This window comes from Acomys minous (assembly GCF_964271855.1).
Source record: "Acomys minous genome assembly, contig: scaffold_78, whole genome shotgun sequence".
Taxonomy (NCBI): domain Eukaryota; kingdom Metazoa; phylum Chordata; class Mammalia; order Rodentia; family Muridae; genus Acomys; species Acomys minous.
In genome coordinates, this window is record NW_028182133.1 from 53,068 (window position 1) to 66,561 (window position 13,494).

The window sequence follows — 13,494 nt, forward strand, 5'->3', positions numbered from 1 at the left end:
CGGAGTGTCTGCACCTTAGGGACAGGTAGCTCCATGGACAGCAGCTCCAAAATCCCCTTCCCCCTGCGGTTGTGCCCACAGTCTCTCGCTGTCTACTGCTAAGTCAGTCGCGTCAGGCAGCGTCTAGATGTCTTCCTGAGGTGCTATGCTTAGTCCATGGTTTGACCCTGCTGGGGTAGGAGGACAGCTGAATATCCAATGGGAACCCACAAGTGCATAGCTTCCAGGTTTTTCCAATGCAAAGACACGGGGACAGAGACAATGCAGTGCAAAGCACAGATGCACCCTCTCTTACCTGCTTGCCTTGTCACTGGGCTCCGCCTCCTGCCTCTCTCATGGGAGCCACTTTGTGGGTGAACATAGGCCGACGGAGTCTGAGGGAAGCAACAGAATGTACATAGGCAAGCCATGACTCTTCTGCATAGTTTCCGCTCTTCTGCATAGTTTCCGCAAGCACTCGCTTCCTCTCCCAGTATGCTGCCAAAGACCCGTGGGGCAGCCACAGTTCTTGATGCGGCATCACGGCTAAGTGGAAGTATTCTTCTGGGAGCAACATACAGCAATTGCGGGAAGGGAGGCACTTCTGGTCACCTTCTGCCCTGGGAGTGTCCGGGCAACAGGCAGGGGCTGCCGAGAGGGATAGGCGTGGAAGAGGCCAAAGTTGGGGGTGCTGGCAATGTGCTTGAGGGGAAGACCAGAGATAGAGGCATGGACTGGGGTTGAGGGAGGCGTAGCTCCAGGGTTCACTGGCTTGGCAGAGATGGTACCTCCAAGCTCAAGGCCCTTTCGTGCCTGATCTTTAAGGATTAGGTATGCCACCATTGCTGCGTCATACGTTTTTTCTTGCAGGTATCGCCTGATCTTGGTGGCATCAAAACCAGCATCACAGAGCATGTCTAAATCGTGGAATCTGGGTAGCTGTCTTGTGGCATGGTTGGTTCTAATTTCATCACCCACGGGTGTTTCTCCAGCTCTTCAATGGAAGGCCTCATCTCTGGGGCAACTGTCAACATCTGGTGGATTAAATTTTCCACTTGCCTCGAAATATATGTGGGTATGGCATAGGAGGCAGTAGTTATTTTCTTCTCTGTCTCACACCACTGTTTGCTGGAGAAGGGCAGACGCCCAGTGGTGACTACAAAAGAGCATCACGCCCAGGCTCCAGATGTCAGCCTTTCGGCCATCATAGGCAATATCATGCACTAGCTCTGGTGCAAAAAAGCCTTTGGTACCACATTGGCCTTTGAGCTTAGTGCCAGCTTTAGACCTGGTGGCCAGCCCAAAGTCGATAACTTTTACTGTCCCGTCCTCATCAATTAGGATGTTTTGAGGCTTCAGGTCTCGATGGATGATGCCCATGCTATGACAATGTTTTATGGCTGCCACTATCTGCCCGAATATTTTCCGTGCCTCCTCCTCCTGCAGCCTGCCCTCCTCCCTTACCAGTTGGTACAAGTTTCCTCCCGGGGCATACTCCATTACCAGGTGGTAGCATTTTGGTGTCTCTAGAACCTGGAAGAGGCGGATGATGTTGGGATGCTCAAGGGTCTCGAGGATTTCAATCTCTGAGAGGATCCAGCGCAGGCGCCTCTTGTTGTTGGCCATGGTTTTGATGGCCACCAGGGTGCCCGTGAGCTTGTGCTGGGCCAGTCTCACCGAGCCATATGTGCCCTGGCCAATAGGAAGGAGCATCCTGTAATGGAAATGAAGGTTTTTAACGGCATGCCTGGCCATGGTAATAGTTGGTCACCGTTCTGCTATGCGCTGTCTTGAGGGACAGCAACCCACAAGTACAACCACAATGCTAGACAGCCGTGAAGCTGTCCCAGGTTTGTAAGGACAAAACCACAGCCCAGTGCACAGCCTTATATTCAGGGCCCCCATTCTCCCCTCACAGTGGCTCTTTGTGAGGTTAGAGGGAGAAAGGGACCAATTGCAGCAGCAGCAGCCTGTAGTTTGCTGTGTCCACCCTAGCCCCCAGGGAGCTCTCCTCCTCTTGTGAAAAGGAGACTAGCCTCTGCCAGCTTCAACTTCAGTGCAGCAGAGAGACAGCCTCTGCTTCTTCAGTGATTCTGGCCTGCCAAGCGCTTCAGTGGCCTTTGTTGCTGGATGCTGTTGAGCACCCAATCCTTTTCTGGCTTTTCCAGGATGAGGGGCATTTTGAACCAGTCTCCTGCTGAGAGAGGCTAAGTCATCAGATTTTTTTTTTTTAATCAAAGGCACTTTTACAGTCTAGTGTTCTCCAGATCAGGAGGAACAAAGGCAGAAAGATCCAGGCCTGGGGGAGCTCTTGGCCCCTCTGAGTAGCCTGAGCCTGTTAGTCCTGCTTCTGGCTCAGAGGCTTGCTTTCAGTGTGGATCAAAGGGCCACCTTAGGTGTCAACACCCAAAGGGAGGAAGCAGCCTAAGGGACCTCTTTGGCCTGAGGTTATTCTTCTCCTGAGGAGCTGTGATGGGGCTCAGGGCCTAGGTCTAGGCTCCGGCCATGCCCTTTCCCCTCAGGGAGCCTTGGAAAAGTACCATGTTGACACCTTATAAAGAGGAGACCTGGATTTGATTTTCAGCTCTCCCTTGTGGTCCTTGGTGCTGGCTGGCCCCAAAGTCTGTTGTCCAGGGTATTTCAGGACCCCCCCCCAACTGCCAACACCAGAGTTCTGTTTCAGCCTCTTGTCTGCTCTGCGCAGAGCTCCAGCCATTCCTCTCTCCTACTTCTGTGACACTGCTCTATTTTTGGGACAGGATCTCATCTTTGTACCAGAGGTCAAGCTCTTGCTCATGTTTGAAACAAACCTAACCTAGCCCAGGAGGGCATGTGGGAGTGGAGTGAGCAGAGTAAGCAGCCACCCAGACCTGACCCACCTTCCTCATCCTGCTCATATTCTCCCTCAGAGACAGCACCCCCTCCTCCTGAAGCAACGGTCTAGGGTGCTTCAGTGTTTCTTTATGGGCAATGGAAACACCATTCAGCTGCTTGCTGTCCCAATGTGCTTTCTTATGGATGTGAGAAACACCATGGCCATAAGCAACTTAGGGAGCGAAGGGCTGATTTCCCTTGCCTAGTCCACTCAAAGCCCACCACTGAGGAAAGCCGGGGCAAGAACTTAAGCAGGAGCAGAGGCAAGATCCATGAAGGAAAGTTCCTCACTGGCTTGTTCTCCATGGCTTGCTCAGCTTGCTTTCTTATGTGACCAAGGGCCACTGTCTAGGTGTGACGCTGCCCACAGTGTGCAGGAAGGGCCTACAAACTCAGGGAAACTGAACAACTCTACTCAATGACCACTGGGTCAAGGAAGAAAGGGAGAACTTAAAAGCTTTCTAGATTCAATGAATGTGATGGCACAACATACCCAAACTATTGGTACACAATGCAAGCAGTGTTAAGAGGAAAGCTCATAGCCTAAGTGCCTTCATAAAAAAATTGGAGAGAGCTCATGCTAGCATCTTAACAGCGCACCTGAAAACTCTAGAATAGAAGGAAGCAATCACACGCAAAAGGAGTAGACGGCCTCAAAAAGTCCAAGGCAGTGCTGAGACCAATCAATTAGAAACAAAGACAACAAAACAAAGAATCAACAGAAACAAGATTAGTTCTTTGAGAAACCAATGAAATAGACCAACTCTTAGCCAAACTAACTAAAAGAATGAGGGACAATACCCAAATTTACAAAATCAGAACTGAAAAAGGGGGACATAAGAACAGACATTATGGAAATCCAACAAATCAATAGATTTTACTTCTAAAACCTATGTCTAAATGAAATGGATGATTTCTTTGGTAGATTTCACTTACCAAGTTAAATCCAAGTCAGGTAAATAATTTAAATAAACCTAAGGACCCTAAGGAATGAAAAGAAGTCTTTAAATTCTCCCAACCAAAGAACTCCAGGGCCAGATGGTTTTAAGTACAGAATTCTACCAGAATTTCAAAGAAAAGCTGACACCAATACTCCTCAAATTTGTCCACACAGTAGAAACAGAAGGAACATTGCCAAATTCATTCAGTGAGGCCACAGTCACCCTGATAGCTGACCCACTCAAAGACTCTACAAAGAAAAAGAACTTCAGACCATTTCCCTTATAAACTTAGATGCAAAACTTTAGAAGAGTGTTAATTCAGAACATGGCTGTTCTAGCAAGAGATCACACCCAAAGATGATCTAGGTCTGTGTGATCTGGCTGGGATACAGTCTTGCCTTTAATCCAGGAGAAGGCAAACAGTTCTGGTAGAGAGCAAGTATCAGGTAAAGAAAAGCTTAGGTGTAGCTGTGGTGGTACATGCCTTGAATTCCAAACAAAGGTAAAGTTTGCTTGTAGGAGGAAGCACTCATGTTTGAAAGTGATGCCTAATAGAGTGGCAGAAAAGGTGATGGACCAGAGAAGATTTGACCAATCAGGAAAGGCTCAACTCTCATGAGAAGAGAGTGGAAAGGGAAGCTACTTGAAGAGGCAGTTTGTCAGAGAGAGGAGGCTGTTTTACCAAGACAGTAAGAGAGAGATGGGTTGCAGAGAGAGGGGGGGGGAGAGGGAGAGAGAGAGGGAAAGAGCAAGAGAGAGAAAGACAGAGAGAGAGATAGAGAGAGACAGAGAGAGGGAGGGAGAGGGAGAAAGAGGGAGAGAGAGAGAGAGAACCCAGGAAGAAGCCAAAAGATTACAGCAGATTGCTGAGTTAGTCTGAGGCCCAGCAAAGCAATTCTTAGCTGAGAGAGAAACCAGCTTAAATAAGCTGGGAAAAGAGTTTGAGCCACATCAGCTGAGTTGCACCAGCCAGCCCGGAGCTGAGAAAGAACAGGAACAGGTAAGTTTATTAGGCATTAAGACTCAGAGGCTAAAAACATTCTAGGCCTAGGTTAGATTGGATGGAGGTTGGAAGCTTCCAAGCCTAGGTCTCAGCTGTCAGTAGGAGATGATAAGCCTCCTTGAAAACATTGAGCCAGGAGAATAATGAAGTCAAACAACATTATCTGCATCATCACAAAGTGTTCAAGTAGGAACACTCCTCTGAGGTGATGAAGACCAGGTAGAGAGTGAGTCCACAGAAGGAAGCGGCTGAGAGGTTTACCACCCTGACTCTTTCAATTCTGATTTCTAGGAAATCCCAATGAAACCAGCAATGAGACCATCAGCACCGCTCCTCCTCCACAGCAAGGAAGTTTGTGCGAGTACAAGCAAGATCTACATACCACCCATTACTTGGCCGTGACAGAGGCAACTTAGCTGCTCTAGTGCACGCCCAGTGGAGGGTTTCCCATCGATGCCTTAGATCGGCCACAACTGATATAATTTACTTTCCCTCTTATTTTCCTGAACTTTACAACCTGTCCCTTGATGACACTCCACAGGGAAGTCATGTGTCCCCTGAACTAGACCATGGGGAGTTATCCACACTACACTCGTGCCTCCTTGGGGGAAGTGACCATGAAGGAACGTAATTGGGAAGTAACTGGCTCATCCTTGTGTGTATTTGAGGATCCTGCATCCCTCTGTCATAGATACTGCCTCCTACAGTACAATGATGTGGCTCCTTTCCTAGCTACACCCCTAGCTATCCTGTGAAATCTTGCCTGGCAGATCACATATCTTTTGCCTCCATATCCCCAGCTGTACGCTGATAATGCAGTCTAAGCCTTTCATGTTTACAGAGCCTTCCATAATTGTAGCAATAAGCTGTTTATTATATGCATATCGCTATGCTTAATAAAAACATTTTTATAAATCAAATAGCTTTTTATGCATTACTCAAATTCAATATGATACATTTTATAGTTTCCTTTAGATTTAATAGTGTTTTACTTCTTTATAAGGGAAACTTACATTCTAGTTAATACATGAAAGCTAGGAAATACAAATTATAGCTGCCAGTCCCAAAACTCTAAGAAATGAAAGGAACACTTAAAAATGAACGTTTTAAAGCATTATTAAATATTCACATTTAAACCCAGATTTAATGGTCAAAAACTAATGTCTTTTCTTAACCATTTTGCCCAAAGGGGTTTTTGCATATGTAAAATAAGCAAGCAGAAATTGTAACTGACATGTAATGAAATCAAATATAGCAAATACAGACTTAAAGCCAAAAACATTTGTTAAATATTATAGAATCTGACTGTATCACCATCAAAATACACCAAGAGGAATTCTTTTATTTACCCACTGCAAATAAGCACCTTCCAGAGGAACTGTAAAGAAAGTTTAATCTTAACAACAATTCCAGTATCGGAAGGGGGCAATGGAATGCAGTTCTATTATAAATACCTGTAAGTTATGATCATTGACTCTGTGAAGCTTAAGTTCTCTCAGTGTCTCTAACTTAGACATCTCCCAGGCAAAGAGCAGCTCCTAACAGTATAACTGTCACTTTCCTTTTATCCATCTGGATGCTGTGGCCCCAGTTTCCTCCAGGCCATGCTTTGTGCTCAGCCCCTTTCACACATCATCTCAGACTATATCCATATCCCTCCTAGGACATAAGTAAACATCATGGTATGTGACAACAAGGACCAATAACTTACGTAGCGTTGCTGCAGTTGCTAACTGGCAGAGCACAAGCTTGTGAACCAAGCTCAACCCTAATTAATGTTGCACATCTTTCTTGGCTCCTGAAGGAAAGTTCATTTGAGAAGCCCCAAATATAGAAGAGGAAACGTTTTATGTCAAAGCCGTGTGGGAGAAACAAGATGCAACGTTCACAGTGTGAAGCTATTTTTCTACCCTGGACTTCAGAAAGAAAGAAAGGAAAAAAAATCTCTGGTGAAAATAAACTACGAGCCACTGCTCTCCATCCTTACCTGAAATGTGCCCAATCGGCCCAATTAGAATGCTGTGACTTCTCCAGTGTGATAGGAAAGGCTGACTTAGGGCCAATGTAATGTTCTGTTTAGTCAACAGGTGTGGACAGAGTTTAGACACCTGACAATCAGCAGTTAACTACTGAACCCTAAACTCTTCTCATCTCTGGGGAAACACATGAGACCTCCCCGAAAGCAAAACTGAGAAGAGGCAAGGAGGAGAGGACAGAAGTGCTCCATCGCCCTGTCTTCCAGGCAGACTAAGGGACAAACACCCGGGAGCCAGGAAGCCATTCCCACGCCACGCCCTGGGCTGACTTTTTCTACTCTCTTCTCTTCCTTCACTTTTGAATCCTGACTTCACCTTACAGGATGCCTCATGTAAATCTCTACTTCCACTGCTGTTTTACCAGAGATTCTAAAGAAATGCACCATGCAGCCCCAGGGTAGGGTAGCCCCATGGGAGAGTCAGCAATACAGCTCCTATGGGGTCCTCCCATTCCTAACAGCTTTCCCCGCTCTAGCCAGCTCGGCCCTCCTCAAAGGACACCATGACTATCCAACTTCAAGTACATTAGAAATACAGAAATGTTCACTGACCGCTCTTGTAGTATTTCATAATTTTCCTAAAATAAATGTAACATTACTGGATCATGATACTTCTCTATTAGAACATAGTAAATATGAAAAAAAAAATACAGCAAGACGATGGTTCTCCACTCTAACCACATCAGAGAGCAGCAGTGAAGAACAGAGGCAGGAAAGCAGGCAGCATGCAGAAGAGCAAGGCACCAGAACCCCAAAGCAGCAGCCTGATTGCCCGGGGCCAATCTGAATTGGAATGTGTTGTCGAAATGGAAGTTACAAATGTGAGTGCTCAGGCCCTAAAGCAAGCAGCAGTTGGAGATTAGAAATCACAGCTTTCAGGTGACTGCAGATGGATAGCTCAATTACTTGGGCCTTTAAATGTGTGTGCAGAGCTCTCGAAGCAGCTTGTGCTTGGATGAGAATTCTGCTTCTGTCGAGGCCCCTAAATGTAAAACGTGAGCTTTGAAATTTCAACATTTGACCTCAGACTTAAAATTTTAAAAGAAGGTTTTTAGAAGATTATATGTGGATTCAAATTAAATAATCTCAATTTGGTGGTACATTTTAATTTTCATGCTGCTTTTGTATGTAAAGGATCAGATGGTAAAATTTTTTCCCAGAGGTTAGAATCTACAAAAACGAATCTCCCTATAAAGGGCATGGAGAATTAGTTTTAAAGTTGGGGCCCCTATTGCTGTGATAAAATGCCATGACCAAAAGCAACTTGAGGAGGAAAGAGTATATTTTAGCCTTCTGATGTTAAGTCTGTCATCCACGGAAGCCAGGGCAGAAACCAAGAGGTGGGAATTGAGGCAGAAGTCACGGAAGACCGCTGCTCACCTACCGGGAAGACCGCTGCTCACCTACCGGAAGACCGCTGCTCACCTACCGGAAGACCGCTGCTCACCTACCGGAAAGACCGCTGCTCACCTACCGGAAAGACCGCTGCTCACCTACCGGAAAGACTGCTGCTCACCTACTGGAAGACCGCTGCTCACCTACCAGGAACACCGCTGCTCACCTACCGGAAAGACCGCTGCTCACCTACCGGAAAGACCGCTGCTCACCTACCGGAAGACCGCTGCTCACCTACCGGGAAGACCGCTGCTCACCTACCGGCTTGCCCCCACCTTGGTTTTCTCAGCCTGCTTTGTTTTCTTATCCTTCCCCAGCCCTAACGCCTCATTTTTTCACAGGCTTAATTTGGAATCTTTTCTTCTGACGCAATCTGAAGACACTGTTTCAGGAGAAAAAAAGTGATAGAGAAGTCACTGAAGGTAATACACCACCCTGCAGACCAGGAACGTACACTCAACTGCCTTCTTTTCTTGTGTTGTTTTGGTTTTGGTTTGGTTGTTTTGGTTTTTGGTTTTTCGAGACAGGGTTTCCCTGTGAAGCCTTGGCTATCCTAAATTCACTTTGTAGACCAACTGGCCTTGAGCTCCCAGCAGTCAGCCTGCCTCTGTCTCCCAAGTGCTGGGATTAAAGGAATGTGCAGCATGCACAGCTCAAAAGTTTGATTTTAAACAGCTTCTCCAAGAGTAATACAAGAAGAGGGGCCTAATCTGTGCTAAGCATTATAATAGTCAGAAATATATAATGTGGTTTCATTTTTTGAAAAGGACAAAGAGCCATTCATGAAAAAGAATTTTATGTACTCTGTGAAGACAGACAATATGCTTGTTTAACTAAGTCATGTAAGTCCAACCCAGGCATAAAATACTGGCCATCTCTTGTTCACCAAAGCTTCTAGTCCCAGGACTGAGATACATCTTAATTTTCAGCTTCATATAGAAACACACACACACGCACACACATATAAAAATTCTTTAATAAAAAGAACTGATGGTGGTATCACCATTCTCTACCTCCAATGGTACCTAGAACTACAGAAATAAAAACAGCATGGTACTATCACGAAATAAGACACATTAATCAATGTAATCAAAGTGAAGACCCAAAAATGAGTCCACACACCTATGGACACCTGGTGTTCTGATAAAGAAGCCTTAAATACACACTAGAAAAAAAAAAAAGACAGCATCTTCAACAAGTAGTGATGGTTAAATTAGAAAGCTTCATGGAGAACAAATGAAATAGATGGATTCTTATCACTCTGCACAAAACTCACCTCCAAGTGGATTAAAGATATAAACATAAAACCAGATACATTGAATCTGATAGAAGAGAAAGAGAGGACTAGCCTCGAACTCATTGGCACAGGAAAATACTTTCTGAATAGAACACTGATAATGCAGGTGCTAAGATAAGCAATTAATTAATGGGTCCTCATGAAACTTGAAAAGCTTTTACATGGCAAAGGACACCATCAGTCAGACAAAGCTTACACTGTACAGAGCTTGTGGGAGAGCCAGACAATATATGGCTGGAATTAAAGCCCACTCCATGACACGGCACCCATCCCAACACTGCGTGAGTGGCCGAGAACCTGAAACTACATAGGTCAGCAACCTAGTGGAGAAGCAAATACTATTCTTCTACTAAAGAAACATGGCAGTGAAATGACTCCTAATGACATTCTGCTACACTCAGAGATCAGTGCCTAATTCAGTGCCTAATTCAGCCATCATCAGAGATGCTTCCTCCTGCATCAGGTGGGGACAACTGTGGGGATCTTGGAACGCTCAGTCTTTTTTTTTTAATATTTATTTATTTGAGTGTTCTATTTACATGTATGACAGAAGAGGGCATCAAATCCCATTATAGATGGTTGTGAGCCACCAAGCGGTTGCTGGGAGTTGAACTCAGGACCTCAGGAAGAGCAGACGGTGCTCTTAACCACTGAGCCATCTCTCCAACCCCGGAATGCTCAGTCTTAAATGGAATGTCTCCATCACTCTCCTCTGGGATCAGTGAACCTTGTGGACATGGCTGAAGTATTTTAAGGGCCGGAAGGGATGGAGGACATCAAGGAAACGAGGCCTTCTCAACACAACATGACTGACGAACATAGTGAACTCACAGAGACTGGGCAGCATGCACAGGGCCTGCAGAGGTCTGTGCCAGATGGGGTCCAGTGTGAGAAAAGTGGACACAAAGCCCCATCCATAACCTCAGAAGCTATCTCCAAATGATAATCCCTCAAAAATGAAAATTTAATTTTCTCCAATGGAGTCACTGGGGATACAAACCATTCTTAACCGCAGGCCTCATGCCCAGCAGTAGATGGCCAACATAAAGTGACTTCAGTGGCCTCCTTGGAGCTTTCTTGTCTCATAATGTTTAGTTGTTTATTTTTAATTTTTATTTCTTTCCTTTTTTACTTTATTTTTTGTTTTCTTTAAACTTAAAGCTCCTTTGTGGCTATATTATAGCTTCTGGTTTTATGGTTCCTATGTGTGCAAAAACATGTGTCTCTGAGTCTATGTATATTTCTTATGCTTTTTATTTGGCTCTTTTTCTTCTGTTTGTTTTGTCCTATTCCAGTTTGTCTGTTTTGTTTTATCTTATTTGTGTTTTTTATTTTGTCATTACTCTTTGGATGCCTGTTTGTTTTCTAAGGAGGGACAGAAGGGTGTGAATTCGGATGGGAGGGATGGTGGGGTGGCTCTGGGTGGAAGGAGTTAAGGTATGGCAATCCTTTCCTTTTTTTTCTTTTTAAAAATTTTGTTAATTTATTCTTGTTACATCTCAATGGTTATCCCATTCCTTGTATCCTCTCATTCTTCCCTTCCTCCCATTTTCTCCATACTCCCCTCCCCTATGACTGTGACTGAGGGGACTTCCTCCCCCTGTATATGCTCATAGGGTATCAAGTCTCTTCTTGGTAGCCTGCTATCCTTCCTCTGAGTGCCACCAGGTCTCCCCATTCAGGGGATTTGGTCAAATATGAGGCACATGTGAAAGTCAGATCCCACTCTCCACTCAACTGTGGAGAGTGTCCTGTCCATTGGCTAGATCTGGGTAGGAGTTTGAAGTTTACAACCTGTATTGTCCTTGGCTGGTGCCATAGTTTGAGCCGGACCCCTGGCCCCAAATCTGCCTATCATAATGTTCTTCTTGTAGGTTTCTAGGATCCTCTAAGGCATGGCAATCCTTAATCAGAACTTAATATATGAAAAAAAAATCTATTTTCAGTAAAAGAAAAACAGAAAAGAAAAAAAGAAACAAATAAAAATTCTTCCCAGATATGCCATGCTGCTTGTCTTTTTAGCTAATTCCAGATGTAGTCAAGGTGACAATCCAGATTAAGCCTCATACCCAGCCTCCACTGATGCCAGCCTTACCCAGCTAGCATCCTCAACAAGCCAATCAGATCCATTCTGTATTCAGTCTTAGTAGTGATCCGTTACAAGTTCTACTGGCATGTCCTTATTTTCAGTCGCTGCTCTGTCTGATGGTCTAGTACGACAATAATTCTCAGTGTTATAGCCAGCAACTGAGGTGATATTTAATCTTAGTTTTTGTTATATTACATTAAGGTAAACCCGGAGGAGCCATCTGTCTTAACCTCTCTTAAAAATCTGTTTGCTTTCAATGTTTTTTTTTAATACAAGTAGGCCAGCAGATGGAGCTTAGAGCTACTTAATTGAATGCAGATATATTCATCTTGACATTATTTACTGCATTTAGGTACATGTTGTGTAATTAAAATAAGAAGCCTAGAAATTTTGAAAAGTTTATTAATTTTGATAAGATCCATAAAGCATGTTTGTATGTTCTGTAAAGAAGAAACACATTTCTCTGTTTGCAACTTATTTTCTACTTCTTTTGTTCCAATTGATTCTTTTGATGATATTACTAATCAGTAAAATGAGACAAACAGTTAAAAAATAAAACAGTATTGAGGAAACTCTAGCTCACTGGTTTCTGACGCTCACTGGCAAGTTATACATTAGCCCCACTATCATGTTGACTTTTTATCATTTTTCTTACTGACTTAGAGCAATAAATGGAGGTCTTTCTGTCTAATAATCATTGTGATGGCATAGTAATTGTATTTTTCATAGGGCTGTATTGCTTTTTGACATATCTACAAAGCAATTTCTCAGTGCTATAATGACCACAATTGCAAAGCAAATTTCTATTTCAGCATATGATGCAAGCTAGCTCTATATTTATATATCTGTCAATTTTGCATTTTAGAGCATTCCAGAGAGAGAGAGAGTACCAATGGCTGAATGGGGTCTTTATGAATCTATGTACATTTGAGGACCTACCGACGTGAACAAATTATGTACAAGCCCAAATTCTGGATCTAGAATGCAGGAGAAAAAAATATTATAGACCAGATAATTCAAAGCACCCAACTGTTCAGGTGAAGTTGCATTTATACAGCAGGACCCTCCCCCCCCCCTTTTGTCCCTTCCCTCTCTCCTCCCCCATTCCCCCCTCCAGCCTCCCCCCCAATCAGGTTCACTGCCCTAAGCTGAAATATGTACACAAGCCAACTGAGCATGGTGGACACAATTTCGTGCTACCCTTTAGCTGACAAGGGCACCTCCGTTACTCCAGTCATAGACCTATTTACCATGCTATTGGCATAGAAGAAGAGGCTTCTGCCCAGTTTCTTTTGACCCTGAGAATGGATCAAACAATCCTAAAAGCCTTGTCAAAACAGTAATTTATATGTAAATTATACACATACAGAGACAAATGAGGACACAGAATAAAGCCTAATCCAATAGCATTTGAAACTGAAACTGATCATTAGAAGGCTTTTGCTATCACAGCCATCTTGGTTACATGACACACACTACAGTCGGCTGGGAGCTTGGACTATTTGTCAAATAGGTTACAAAGATAGAACATAGAGGATATATGCATAAATGAATATGCATGCGTGTGTCCCAGATGTCTTTCAAGAATACATTCTTTGCTCCTCTCATGCCCTACCTAACTACGGGTAGACTTTGTCACTTTCTATGCATAGGAAACGCCCCTAGCAGGAATGATGGCTTATGCCAGTCTCCCTGCACTCTATCAGTTTACTGTGTTCTGCATCCTCTGCTCCATTGAGTCAGTCTTACAAAATGACTACATCTCCCCAGTTGCTACATTTTCCAGTCCGTTCCTTATTCCCATGTTCCTTGACCTTTTGGCCAGACTTCCTACCTATTATATCCATAGTGTATTTGCTAAAGAATAAAGGTGATTAACCC

The 13,494-nt window shown here is 44.2% G+C and overlaps 1 protein-coding gene across 1 annotated transcript; it reads right to left on the minus strand.

Moving 5' to 3' along the window:
• Positions 1 to 1,071: 1,071 nt before the first annotated feature.
• LOC311591814 (putative sperm motility kinase W) lies at positions 1,072 to 1,822 on the minus strand. The gene has a single exon (XM_084803440.1). The coding sequence runs from the start codon at positions 1,732 to 1,734 to the stop codon at positions 1,093 to 1,095; it is 642 nt and encodes a 213-aa protein (XP_084659566.1). The 5' UTR covers positions 1,735 to 1,822; the 3' UTR covers positions 1,072 to 1,092.
• Positions 1,823 to 13,494: the final 11,672 nt, after the last annotated feature.